This window comes from Sinocyclocheilus anshuiensis, unplaced genomic scaffold, assembly GCF_001515605.1.
Source record: "Sinocyclocheilus anshuiensis isolate Anshui unplaced genomic scaffold, SAMN03320099.WGS_v1.1 scaffold1574, whole genome shotgun sequence".
Lineage (NCBI taxonomy): Eukaryota > Metazoa > Chordata > Actinopteri > Cypriniformes > Cyprinidae > Sinocyclocheilus > Sinocyclocheilus anshuiensis.
Genome location: NW_015547706.1, coordinates 225,867 through 240,510, shown reverse-complemented (window position 1 = coordinate 240,510; position 14,644 = coordinate 225,867). Strand labels below are relative to the sequence as shown.

Sequence of the window (14,644 nt, the reverse complement as noted above, 5' to 3'; positions counted from 1 at the left end):
GGCAACCTGAGCCCCCTGTTCCGCCATGGCCTCCTGAGCCCCCTGATCTGCCATGGCAACCCGAGTCCCCTGTTCCGCCATGGCCTCCCGATTTCTAATTTAATTCAATTCTAATTTAAAATAATTTTGTTGGTTAATAATCGGTTAACGAGCGTCGGTTGTCGGTTAGGAGAAATAACTGAAATGAACATACCTATGCCATGTACATTTCGTGACATATTCAATGTAAAATGTCCACTGAGTGGCGTTAAAAGTGTTCGTTTTTTCCAGATGAACAGAATAGGAACAGATGAATGTACATTCTTAGGTTAGGTTTAGTGCAGATGGTACGTTATTTTAAAACGTCATGGAGTTTTAGAGTTATAGCGCCACTCAACGGACATTTAAAGTCAGAACTGCGGTGACACAAAACCAACGTCACATAAAACGTACCATTTATGTGACGTTGGTTTTGTGTCACCGCAGTTCTGACTTTAAATGTCCGTTGAGTGGCGCTAAAAACGTAAAAACGCAATCGCAAGCATGCCGTTTTAGCTTGTTTTTCGATCTCTCATCTTTCAGCTGTTTCATCGTGAGTCATGTTTTTCACGGCATTCGTACCCAAGGACTCCGGATCTTAAGTCCAGTTCCCTGCTGGCTGAGCTACCGAACAAGCTTGCTACGTCCAGAAAGCGAAACATATGGAGCTGTAATCATAACTATGTACGAAAACGATTACAAGTGCTCGCTGTTTTAGCGCCTCTAGTGTTCATTTCTGTTGGAAACTGCAGTGATATGTACTTATTGGTATGTTATTTCTCATCTTGCAAAAAAATTCCCATGCACAGGTACGTTTTCGTCATGAGATCAGGTAGCACATATCACAGTGCTTTAACACGGCCTGCTATTGCCACTGTGAGCAGAGCATGTTAAATGAATGAGACTGCAGCTCTCATCACCACCCATATATTTAATTTCACACTCTCTTATTTCTTCACACCTAATCCTCATCTACAACTGCTCCACACGCCAGGCCTGATCAGCATCAACTCTGTCTGTGGATTTGGTGTTTGATTGTTTCTTACTTTGAGGGCCTGGAGGAGGTCGTGTGCCCGACTGGTCATTCTCTTATCCTCTACATCCTGGCTGTTCAGAGCAGACTGCAGACAAAGGGAAGAGGTCAAATTTTACACATACATCAGTCTTTTCTGCTCACCAAGGCAGCATTTACTTGATCAAAAATACAGTGAAAACAGTAATATTGTGAAATATTATTGCAATTTAAAATAACTTGTTTTCTATGTGAATATTAGGGATGTAACGATTCACTCAACTCACGATCCGATTCGATTCACGATTTTGATTTCACGATTCGATTCGATTCACGATTATTATAATTTTTCTTTAACAAAATTAAATTTAAGACAAATTATAAATGAAATGTGTCCTTTTATTATTGCTTGGACAAAATGCTGCACATTTCTTTGTGAAATTGAAATATAATACTATAATAATATACTAATATAGCACTTGCATATTACTGCTCTTTTGTTGGTTTTGCATGAGCAGTTTTTAATCTAAATTAGATTGTATAATTTCGAAATTTGAAGCAAAAACAGAATGGTTTGACTTCAGTTTTGTGAAACTATAAATAAAAATATCTGCATGAAACAGAAACAGCAGACGAGCTGAAAGAGACGCAGATTCACTCTCTGCCAGCAGGTGGCGCTTAAAGCGTTTCCTGATTTCCGCTGTAAACAAAGCAGCGCTGAACTTATGAACTTTAATATGCATTATACAGAGGCAAGATGAAAAGAAAAAATACCATCTAAACTTTTCTAAAGACAGTAAGTTCCCCTCAGACATACATTCATATAAACTCCTACCCCTAAATGAATCGCGATTTGTTTAGCATCTCAACCGATTTGAATCGTCACATATTTGAATCGATTTTCAACCGGCTCGTGGTTAATCGTTACATCCCTAGTGAATATACAGTATGTTAAAATGTAGTTTATTGGTGTGATGTAAAGTTTAATTTTCAGCATCATCACTCCAGTCTTCAGTGTCACATGATCTTCAGAAATCATTCTAATATGCTGATTTGCTGCTCAAGAAACATTTCTTTATTATTTTCAGTGATGAAAACAGTTGTGCTGCTTTATATTTTTGTGGAAACCGCAATATATTTTCAGTATTCTTTGATGAACAAAATTCAAAAGAACAGAATTTATTTGAAACAAATCTTTTGTTTGTAAATATTTTTAAAGCCTTTCTGACTGTCACTTTTGATAAATTTACTGCTGAATAAAAGTAGTAACTTATTTAAAAAAAATCTTACTGACCTCAGACATTTAAACAGTAGTGTAAGAACATGTTTGACATAGGATTTCAATAATTATAAAATTACAGTAAATTTAACAACAAATATTTCAGATCAAAAAGATCGAGTCCCCCTTATCTGTTGCAATAATCTGACTGGCATTCATGCACACACTCAATGGAATATTTGAATTCACTTTCTCAGTTTTTCTTTATTCAGTTTTTCATAGAAAAGTTTGTAAAAGCCACAAGTTACTTATTTCCTTATAAAGTGTATGGATTTTAGAAGTGTGAATAAAGAGTCATATAATATTTAAATATTACTCTGAAAATGAAACTCCAATAATATTGCTGGCGATGTAATATTCGGCAATGACCATTTATGGAAAGCAAGATTGCAGCAAAAAAAAATTGTGACCTTGTAACATTTTTATTTTCAGGTAATTTTGTTAATAAACTTCTTAAAAGGAGTTATTGGAATATTCATTGTTATTGGAGAAATTGAGTTCAATAAATATAACAAATTGGATTGATTACTACCTCACTGACAATGATGTCATTGCACAGTGCAAAGATGTCACTAGTCGACATAAAATTGTCATTAAGTCGACATTGTTTATTTAATAATCAGTATTTATGTGTGGTAAAGTGTTTAGCACTACCTGTGTGTGAGTCAATGGGGTTTCCCTCATATCTCCAGATGGGTTAACATGCATGGAGATCTCAGAGCGAGGCTCTGGATACGGCACCTCCAATCTTCTCTCCTCCTTTGAACGAGAGAGGGTGAGATGGGGGTGAAATTATTAGTTATTACATTCTGATGAAATATTACAAATCTAGATCAGTAAATCACTCACAATAAGACTAGTAACATGTATAGCTAGTACACAGGGCTGAAGTGCTTATTCAGTTCTTACACTGGTGGTGTTCCAGGGAGATGGAGGTTCTGGATGAGTGACAGAAGCTTCTACAGTAGTGTCTCCACCTGCTGCTTGATCTGGACCAACAGAGTCTTGCAGCAACCTCCAGTCACCCAGAACCGGCTGAGCGGAGTTTTCCCAGACCTCTACAGGTTCACACAGACACACACACACACACACACACACACACACACACACAGTTTGCAGAAAGGACAGACTGAAATTTAAGTCTTTATTCACAGAAAATGTTGCTCTCCTAGTGTGTTCAAAACACACAAAAAAAATATTTGAGAGCTCTGAAAGGGAAGTGAAAAAAAATATTCAGTGAAATGTGCTATCATTTGACTTCAGAAGGCTTAAAATATTAAATTGCTATGTACAAATCAATTTCACTGCATCGAGAAAAAAAAAACACCAGATACATTCTGCTACTATGACACAATAATGGCAGATGTTTACTCACTTTCATGTTGATTTCAAACCTGTTCAAACCTTTTTTTTCTGCAGAACACTAAAAAGGTATTTTTGAGAAATGTCTGTGTCTGTGGAAGAATTGTCGCTAGGACAGCGCAATGACTGCTGCTTAAATATGATCATAATGATGATTGACAGGACTGAATGATTAGGCTCCTCCCGAACCTACGTTTGGAACTTCATTTCATGTTCCTCAGAAGAAAGAAAGTTGTACAGGTTTGGAATGACTTGAGTGGGAGTAAATAATCTCAGAGGCCCTGTTTACACCTGTTTTTAAAGGGGTCATGAACTGAGAAACCAAAATTTCCTTGATCTTTTGACATATAAGAGGGCATTGTACTATAAAAACATCCTTTAAGTTTCAGAACTCAAAACTTTCTTGTTAGTCTAAAAGCAGCTTATATTGCAGGCAGTCTGCCAAAACCACAGGCTTTGGAATGTATGAAGTAATAAGTGTATATAAGCGCCGCCTCCACAGAAGATCAACGCCCAACGATTCGCACATGTAGTGGAGAGAGGCGAACACGCAGGTCTATGCAGAAACCAAACGATAAAGATGGCTCTGAAGACAACAAGATGCTGTGCAGTGCCAAGTTGTGGAAAAAAACTGTGTTTGTGTTGCCTTCCTTCTGATCCCAACGTTAGGAACGAGTGAATGAACTTTATTTTTAATGAAGATCCAGACCGTGTCATTAAGAACTTGGTCTTTTGTTCACTTATTTTTTTACCACGGATTCATTTAAAAACAAGGCGCGATTCGACGCAGGATTTTCAGAAAGATTGAAACTAAAAGACGATGCTGTGCCGACTATATTGGATCCGACAGCCATGTTGCAACACACAAGTGTGAGTAATTGTTTTTATTACGTGGCCACTATTATTGTGTATTATCGTTTTATATGTACGGAGTATTTATGTGTTTTTAACCTAAATCACAGCAGCGTCCATCTATGTGTATGTCAAACATACACAAGCCAATCATAGCAGTGGGCGTTTACTTTTGAGTCTACTATCCTCCACACCTATTTAAACAGAGCGTTCAGATGAGGGGGTCAAAAACAGGACAAAAAAATAGCCTTTTACTTCTAAATTATTACGTTTTTGATGTAAAAATCTTGATACCATTATAAGTGGACCTCAGAGAACAGTACAAAACAAAAAAACAGTGGCAGTTCATGACCCCTTTAAGATGTGTTTTCGTCAATCCAAATCACAAGTAGAAGACGTCAAATACAGGTGTAAAAGGGGTCTAAAAGGTTTTCAGCTTGTCCACTTTCAACCACTTCAAAAGGTAGTCGAAAGTGCATTTAACTGGATTGCTTTTGAAGCTTAGATGCTCATGTGGTCAAATGCGTACAATCAGCCAATTTAGAAAAAATTACCTGGAGAGGTCGCTATTTTCCAGCCCCTCCCCGTATTAATTTCAGCGTAGTAGGACGTGCACTCTAATGTAAACATTCACTAACATTAGCAAATAATAAATTAAACACTGACTAGGGAAACAGTATTTTTCAGTCAAGATGGTAAACAGATTATCATTTTACCAAGTTAAAGGGGATACCCATATGTTTGGGTTGTTTGGAAATCTGTATTTTATTTAAATCGCCATCACACCACTGCTCACAAACAACGGGGTCGCCAGAGTTGCCTCAAATTTCAAAGGCCATGAAAACTCTTAAATGGTACAAAAAATTCTTAATTATAAGAGGTCTTAAATTTGGGGACGGAAAGACAAAAATTGCTATATAGATTAATATGACGTCGATTTAACTTCAAAGGGTTTCAATGAATAAACTTGAGCGCTGCATGTTTCAAAGTCAGGTGCTGCGCTGCTTTGTGTACTGTCGTTGGAAACCACTATATTTCTGCCATTCCGAAAGTGCTGGCAGAGAAATAATTTGCATTTTCAATAAGCCCTTCTGCCCAACAGAGTCTTGCAGCAACCTCCAGTCACCCAGAACCGGCTGAGCGGAGTTTTCCCAGACCTCTACAGGTTCACACAGACACACACACACACACACACACACACACACACACACACAGTTTGCAGAAAGGACAGACTGAAATTTAAGTCTTTATTCACAGAAAATGTTGCTCTCCTAGTGTGTTCAAAACACACAAAAAAAATATTTGAGAGCTCTGAAAGGGAAGTGAAAAAAAATATTCAGTGAAATGTGCTATCATTTGACTTCAGAAGGCTTAAAATATTAAATTGCTATGTACAAATCAATTTCACTGCATCGAGAAAAAAAAAACACCAGATACATTCTGCTACTATGACACAATAATGGCAGATGTTTACTCACTTTCATGTTGATTTCAAACCTGTTCAAACCTTTTTTTTCTGCAGAACACTAAAAAGGTATTTTTGAGAAATGTCTGTGTCTGTGGAAGAATTGTCGCTAGGACAGCGCAATGACTGCTGCTTAAATATGATCATAATGATGATTGACAGGACTGAATGATTAGGCTCCTCCCGAACCTACGTTTGGAACTTCATTTCATGTTCCTCAGAAGAAAGAAAGTTGTACAGGTTTGGAATGACTTGAGTGGGAGTAAATAATCTCAGAGGCCCTGTTTACACCTGTTTTTAAAGGGGTCATGAACTGAGAAACCAAAATTTCCTTGATCTTTTGACATATAAGAGGGCATTGTACTATAAAAACATCCTTTAAGTTTCAGAACTCAAAACTTTCTTGTTAGTCTAAAAGCAGCTTATATTGCAGGCAGTCTGCCAAAACCACAGGCTTTGGAATGTATGAAGTAATAAGTGTATATAAGCGCCGCCTCCACAGAAGATCAACGCCCAACGATTCGCACATGTAGTGGAGAGAGGCGAACACGCAGGTCTATGCAGAAACCAAACGATAAAGATGGCTCTGAAGACAACAAGATGCTGTGCAGTGCCAAGTTGTGGAAAAAAACTGTGTTTGTGTTGCCTTCCTTCTGATCCCAACGTTAGGAACGAGTGAATGAACTTTATTTTTAATGAAGATCCAGACCGTGTCATTAAGAACTTGGTCTTTTGTTCACTTATTTTTTTACCACGGATTCATTTAAAAACAAGGCGCGATTCGACGCAGGATTTTCAGAAAGATTGAAACTAAAAGACGATGCTGTGCCGACTATATTGGATCCGACAGCCATGTTGCAACACACAAGTGTGAGTAATTGTTTTTATTACGTGGCCACTATTATTGTGTATTATCGTTTTATATGTACGGAGTATTTATGTGTTTTTAACCTAAATCACAGCAGCGTCCATCTATGTGTATGTCAAACATACACAAGCCAATCATAGCAGTGGGCGTTTACTTTTGAGTCTACTATCCTCCACACCTATTTAAACAGAGCGTTCAGATGAGGGGGTCAAAAACAGGACAAAAAAATAGCCTTTTACTTCTAAATTATTACGTTTTTGATGTAAAAATCTTGATACCATTATAAGTGGACCTCAGAGAACAGTACAAAACAAAAAAACAGTGGCAGTTCATGACCCCTTTAAGATGTGTTTTCGTCAATCCAAATCACAAGTAGAAGACGTCAAATACAGGTGTAAAAGGGGTCTAAAAGGTTTTCAGCTTGTCCACTTTCAACCACTTCAAAAGGTAGTCGAAAGTGCATTTAACTGGATTGCTTTTGAAGCTTAGATGCTCATGTGGTCAAATGCGTACAATCAGCCAATTTAGAAAAAATTACCTGGAGAGGTCGCTATTTTCCAGCCCCTCCCCGTATTAATTTCAGCGTAGTAGGACGTGCACTCTAATGTAAACATTCACTAACATTAGCAAATAATAAATTAAACACTGACTAGGGAAACAGTATTTTTCAGTCAAGATGGTAAACAGATTATCATTTTACCAAGTTAAAGGGGATACCCATATGTTTGGGTTGTTTGGAAATCTGTATTTTATTTAAATCGCCATCACACGAACAGTTAATGAAAAAGTCAGTGAAAGTGATTTTGTGCCTCTTTGAGATGAACAATAATACGCCCTTCACTTGCAGAATGCAAGCTTCTAGAGCAGGGATGGGCAACTGGCAGCCCACGGGCCGTATACGGTGTCTTTTAGTACGGCCCACTGGATCATATTAGACTCAGATGATCAATTTTAGAACATTTGAAAAGCAAGTCACGTAAAGATTGCTTTCAGTTTATGATGTTAATACTATCTCCAACCAGGAGAGGTCGCTAGTTTCCAGCCGCTCCCCGTATTAATTTCAGCATAGTAGGACGTGCACTCTAATGTAAACATTCACTAACATTAGCAAATAATAAATTAAACACTGACTAGGGAAACAGTATTTTTCAGTCAAGATGGTAAACAGATTATCATTTTACCAAGTTAAAGGGGATACCCATATGTTTGGGTTGTTTGGAAATCTGTATTTTATTTAAATCGCCATCACACCACTGCTCACAAACAACGGGGTCGCCAGAGTTGCCTCAAATTTCAAAGGCCATGAAAACTCTTAAATGGTACAAAAAATTCTTAATTATAAGAGGTCTTAAATTTGGGGACGGAAAGACAAAAATTGCTATATAGATTAATATGACGTCGATTTAACTTCAAAGGGTTTCAATGAATAAACTTGAGCGCTGCATGTTTCAAAGTCAGGTGCTGCGCTGCTTTGTGTACTGTCGTTGGAAACCACTATATTTCTGCCATTCCGAAAGTGCTGGCAGAGAAATAATTTGCATTTTCAATAAGCCCTTCTGCTGTTTTTGCTACATATTTTTAAATGTGAACCGGTGGATCGACATGAAGCTAATGCATTATCAAAATCTTAACAATTAAGACACTAAGATATATTTATATGTTATTTAATATACTATTTGATAATTGATAATTGTTTAAATTAATACAATAATTGATACTTTTGACTCATTCCTTTTCTTAAAAATTGTTTAAAGGCTGAAATGTAAAGTGCAGGTCTTAAATTTGATTTTAAAAATCCTGCAGATACAAGGTTATATTATGGTACCATTTGGAATAACATTTTTTTTTTGAATAAGCCCTTTTTAATTGTCCTCTTAGGTTGTTTTGAGAAAGTTCTGTAGGCCACTTATAAAAAATAGGACCTCTGTACATTTGTTTGTTGCAAATTTGCAGACGATGCAAGTGAGCTGTTTACATTGGTGGCTTCTTGATGTAATATTGCTGTCAACTGACAACAAAGTTTCCCTTCTGAATTAGCTTAACTGCACAAGTTTTATAGTTAATAAAATATTTAAAAACAAATTACATTAATTATACTTTCCTTCAATATAATGGAAATCGAGTGAGAGGACAACAAAGTTTTCCTTCTGAATTAGCTTAACTGCACAAGTTTTATAGTTAATAAAATCTTTAAAAATAAATTACATTAATTATACTTTAATTTCATTCAATAAAAAGGAGATTGAGTAATACGATGTAAAAGGTGTATGGACGTGGATTAGTAATCTGGCCCTTTGGTATAAAGGAGAAAAAATGCTGGCCCTCGTCACTATCAAAGTTGCCCATCCCTGGTCTAGACAAAATCTGAATACGGAAGACGCATTTAAAAAGCATGCTAGGACCAGGTATGAATGCGTCTCAGCTGATCACTTATCGCATCACAGAAAATGCATCTTCATACCAGGTGGAAACAGGGCCAGATTCTCATCAACTCTGCTTCTGTCTGATGCAATGTGATTTGTTACCCTCTCTAGGTTGCTCTCTCATCTCCTCTGGGTCAGTCTGCTGTCTCGCTCCTCCCTCCAAGCCTGGTCTCCTAGGTGATGTGTCACAAGGGAACAGCTAGAGGAATAGAGGGAAAGGAATATTTCCCATGATGCACTGCATAATGCTACACTGACAGTATAATGATAGCTGTGCACTTCAGCTTTGATGCTATTTCAGCAGAGGGTGTGTGATACCTGCTTTAAGTCAGGGTGTAAGAGTGGAAGGCAAAAACTGGAGAAGAGCTGCTTCACTCCTCCATTCTCCCTCCACTCCATGAGCTGCCGAGTGGGCGGGGCTATCTCCAATGGGGTTACAAGGTCAGAGCAGTCAGCCAGGTGATTCCTGATGTCATCGTCTGTTAGTTCCTTTGACCGGTCAATCACCAGCTTCCGTTTCCTCGTGCCTCTTTTCCTTGTTGAAGAAGCTGAGCACATGTTTGAACTTTCCATTAGTCTGATGCGCCAAATGTGAGTAAAAATCAGCATTGGTGAGTATACAGTATGAACCAGTGATAATTGCCAGTCGGCAGTAACTCTTTATATTAATTATAACATTGTCTAAGAACACAATATGGTTCAGTGTGATTATGAAGTCACAAAAACTGTTTTCAGTGTGTTGGGGTTAGTAAATGCTGCTCCACACAAACTCCACTTCTGAAAGTGCTGTGCGTCTAAGGCACTAAGAATCTGTTGTCAAATCTGTTGTCAATCGAAGAGAAGCATCTCTAAAGAGAAGTTTCCCTGCTGTTTTCCACCAAAATAAATCTCTATGGTTTAACATTTGAAAGCAAAGAAAAAAAAAACAACAATACGAATGATTATTTTTATGGAAATTAAAATTATTAATATGCAGGGATGCAAACTCATCATACAATATTTTTATTTTTATCTTATTATTTTTAACTTTACAGTTGACCAATAAAATTCACTTTAAAAATTCACTTTTCATTGATGACGATGACTTGAAAAAATGTGCCAAAAATCCTTGTGGAAAACAAAGGCTTTTGAGATGACAGTTACATGAAATTACCATTATATCCAGTAGATGGTGGCAGAGGATCACTCATTAGCTCAGTTGATTTAATTAAAAAACTAAATTATTAAAAACATTTCCTTAAAAAGGGCACATCAAAAATAGTGTTTTAAGTTTTATTTTTAACTGTAGAAGCTGTTAAATATATTCAGCCAACACAGACTTGTCGCTGCTGTAGTTTTGTCACTCTGAATTTTCTCTGCATCACTTAAAGCACAAGTCTATTTTTGACATCAGTTTGTCAGATAGTTCTTTCCGCCCAGTGCTACAGTTATCACTGTCAATCATAGCAATGACTGACGGAACAATTTAGCGTAATTTTTTTACACTCGCAATTGTCACTCCAGAAACAGCAAAGGTGGATGTTTGGTCCTCTTAGACAAACAAAACTTTTCTTCAAATTGTCAATGGATTATGTAGAGAAACCGAGCAAAGGGCTCCTCTTATAGCACAACTGACTGAGCTTACTCACCTGAAAACTCCTGATATAATCAATGACTAACTACACAATCAATCTCTTATATACACCGCGTGTGTGCTTTTTCTCTCTTTCTCTTGTTATGTTAGGTAGATCTGCAAGCGTGTAGAACTCTGTAAACTTGCGAAAACAAAAATTTGTTCCGGGGGGATTTTGTCATTCGAAACCAGAGCGTGCTGTACCCAAGCGGGTACAGAATTGAATTGGTATTAATGGTACTGTAAAAAGACCCCCCCTCCTCACCAAAAACACTTTCTCATCGAATCTACACAAATCTCGAAGGTGACCTATTTTGAGTTTTTTACCGAAAGGTGAGAAGTTTGCATCTATGAATATGAAATACTTTAATAATAATAATAATAATAATTGCAGTTAGATATGTTTCCCCAATTTGTTCTGATCTTTTTAATTAAATGATGCACATAGTTTCATTGCTGGTAAAGATGTTTATGGCTGGTACATTTTCTAAAATTTCTCAAGTCACCAGCCATTGGCAGGAGTGGCAAAATGTTAGTTTTAGGCCCTGGTCTGATATGTTAGCAAATTTGTGACCATGTCTAGATTCAGAATGGAATACTAGAATACTGCTTTCTGAGCAGTATGTACTATATAATGCAAATTAAAACTCAGTGAATTACATGTTTAATTCAGTGAGTGGTGTCCAGTTGCCATCTCAAAATATAAAAAAAGCAAATGTTGTATTTGTGATCCAATATTATGCAAAAATGTCTTAATATTTGTCAGCTAAAAAAAGTCAAGAAAAACTATAGTTGATATTACTTTGTTAGACACTGTATATGCTGTAATATTCTTCAATAAATATGCTCTGGTTGCACATTACACCTTTTGTCAAATCTAGTAGGCCATCATGGTATTCCTAAACACAGAATATCTACATAGCGTGCACTGTGTACATATTGCAGCAGCTAATTCATTACCATGATTAGCCCTAGAAAATGTACATGGATATTTTTATTCCTGATTGTCAACAGCACCCTCAAGTGGCTTCATGAGAGCAGTTAAACCCCAACATTCACCCAAAGATGAAATTTCTGTCACCATTTACTCACCCTCATGTTGCTCCAAATCTGTACAACTTTCCTTCTTCTGCAGAACATAAAAGAAGATATTCTGAAGAATGTTGCTAACCAACAGTTCAGTTACCTTTGACAATGTATGGACAAAAACACATTTCTCAAGCTATATTCTTTTATGTTTGTCAGAAGAAAGTAAGATTCATGAAGGTTTGGAATGATTTGAGGGTGAGTAAATGATCACAGAATTTTCATTTTTTGTCGAACTGTCTGTTTAACAGTTCAACATTGAATAATGTACAACAATTTGAGGCAAAGCTCAAAACTGCTGCTCATATAATTCTCCAGAGCAGCTAAAACTCACGTGTGACAACAACCGGTGCAAGAGCGAAACCTTCCTCTACATTTACTAAGAAAGTGGTCTCGGTCGCGGCTGGACTGCTCCTATCCTTTAAACAGGAAAGTTCTGGTTTCACAGACTCCGGCTCTTTGAGAAAATGACACAGTGGTAAATGTTAACATTGCTAGCAAAGGCCATTTCTTAATTACAGATAAAAAAAAAGTGTTAATATTAAAATTGTTACTGTACACCCATATAACCAATTAGAAATGAACCATTTATCATTTTACAAACTAAAGGTCATATAGTAAACATGTAAAGCCCATACTACATGTCCTAAGTGGTTTATTAGAATACATATCTAAACACATTTTTATGTTGTATTAAAGCTTATGCATGTAAGCTTTTAACTTTGAAATATCATATCACTAGCCTTTTCAAAAACTCGGTCTTTTCAAAGACTACATCTGCATGACAGAAAAAAAAAAAAAAAAACGTTTAGGTATGCAAATTAAAAATGTCTAATTTTTACAATCTCTTTATAAGACCTTACAAGCCATAACGTGTTTTTGATAACAAAACAAATTATTGTGCACATTTTTGCCTTTTCCTTCTCACTGTTATTGATTGTGTGTAATTTCATGTGACCAAAGCTTTTAACAATGAAATATGCAGATGAATAAACCATTAACAACAACATAGTTGCTTGTTCATCTGTTTCAAAGGCTAAAATATATTGTAATGCAAATATATATTAAAATATACCTGCTGCATTGACAGCAGTTGGAGGAGGTGTAGCTGGTAATTCATTAGGAGTTTCATCAAAGATATCAGGCACCACAGCATCATCAGTCGTATTGGCTATAAAATCTTGACAGACCATAAATAAAGAGAAATAAACAAATATTGGACTCAGAGAAGTGGGAGAGTGATACGGTTCCACACTTTTAGTGATTTAAAAAAGACAAAAATTAGGCAAATGTGTTTGTACAAATTTAGATACAAAGATTTTGTACAAATGCACATAAAGCAAGGGGATTCATATTCACTTATACTACATTATACTATCATACCCCACTTTAATGTGCACACTGAGCCATAGGGGAAGTGTTTGATAAACATATTTAAAAATAGTCATTTTTTTCTGTTTTGTGGCAAAAAAGAAATTATACACCTTTATAGAAATTATTCACCTTCAACATTAAACCAGATTTGATTTTGAAATAAGGGCATTTTGATGTATCCCACTTCTTTTTTAAACATTTCATTATTTGCTATTATTGCACTAACCGCTAGTGTTAACGCTTGACTATAACTGTAAAGGTATAGTTCACCCCAAAATGAAAATTGTGCCATCATTTTACTCCCTTTAACTCTTTGTAATCAGCAAGACTTATAACGCTATCTTCAAACAATGACTAAACATTTATTTGACATTTGGTTAACATTTATCAATATTTTAATCTTTATATATAATGTATTTTATTGAGCAATGCTAATTATAATGAAGTATTTTTGCATTACTAAAAAATAATTGTTTTATTTGGATATCATGCATTAGAAAATACATAATGTCAGCATTTATTTCAATTTGACTTTAAACATACACATAAATATTACTAATTTCATTAGCATGTGTGCGAATTTTCAGTGTAAAAGCACTCATAAATGAACTCATAATGTTTATACTGTACCAATGAGGTCGACTGCCATTTCTTCATCACCAAAGCAATCGCCATGGACACTGAAACTCTGATCAAACAGTCCTTGATAAGACTGGATTTCCTCACCTTTGAACGGGAAATACAACCACAGACATCTATAGTTTTGCAAAGTCTATGTAAAAACTTGGTTTATTGATCATTCAGAGGTGTTACCTATTCTCTCCATGGTGAGAAAGTGGTTCTCAAAGTTCTCTTTGAGGGTAATATCTTCAGTGCGGCACTGGTTCAAAGAGAAGTGATCGACCACATCAATGGTGCTGGGTGAGACATAACATGCCAAATAAGTCATAAAAACACTAGGCATACATCAGCAAAAAATCTATATGAAGAGCTGTGAGCTGTAATAAACATGATACTTGAGATCAGGCAGCTGGGAATCAAAGTCAGTGAAGTCCTCTGGTAGAGTGATATTTTTTAAGGTGGCCTCCATCGCATCCTCAGGCAGATCTGTCTGTCCTGTGAATAAAAATGAAATATTGTTGAGTTCTCATGCAGGGTTCCCTCATTCTGTTGTGACTGACAGATTTAAAGGGGTCATATGATGCGATTTCAATTTTTCCTTTCTCTTTGGAGTGTTACAAGCTCTTGGTGCATAAAGAAGATCTGTAATGTTGCAAAGACTAAAGTCTCAAA

General features: G+C 36.3%; 1 protein-coding gene across 1 annotated transcript in view; it reads right to left on the bottom strand.

Annotated features, from left to right (window-relative positions):
• LOC107703990 (double-strand-break repair protein rad21-like protein 1) overlaps positions 1-14,644 on the bottom strand; it is a 19,670-nt gene that overhangs the window by 3,725 nt on the left and 1,301 nt on the right. The window contains exons 4-13 of the mRNA XM_016506801.1: positions 14,368-14,467; positions 14,165-14,268; positions 13,982-14,077; positions 13,053-13,157; positions 12,312-12,434; positions 9,598-9,827; positions 9,382-9,478; positions 3,219-3,367; positions 2,964-3,068; positions 1,065-1,139 (exon numbers count right to left, since the gene is read on the bottom strand). Of these exons, the coding sequence (XP_016362287.1) occupies positions 1,065-1,139; positions 2,964-3,068; positions 3,219-3,367; positions 9,382-9,478; positions 9,598-9,827; positions 12,312-12,434; positions 13,053-13,157; positions 13,982-14,077; positions 14,165-14,268; positions 14,368-14,467 (1,184 nt within the window). The remainder of the gene's footprint in view (positions 1-1,064; positions 1,140-2,963; positions 3,069-3,218; positions 3,368-9,381; positions 9,479-9,597; positions 9,828-12,311; positions 12,435-13,052; positions 13,158-13,981; positions 14,078-14,164; positions 14,269-14,367; positions 14,468-14,644) is intronic.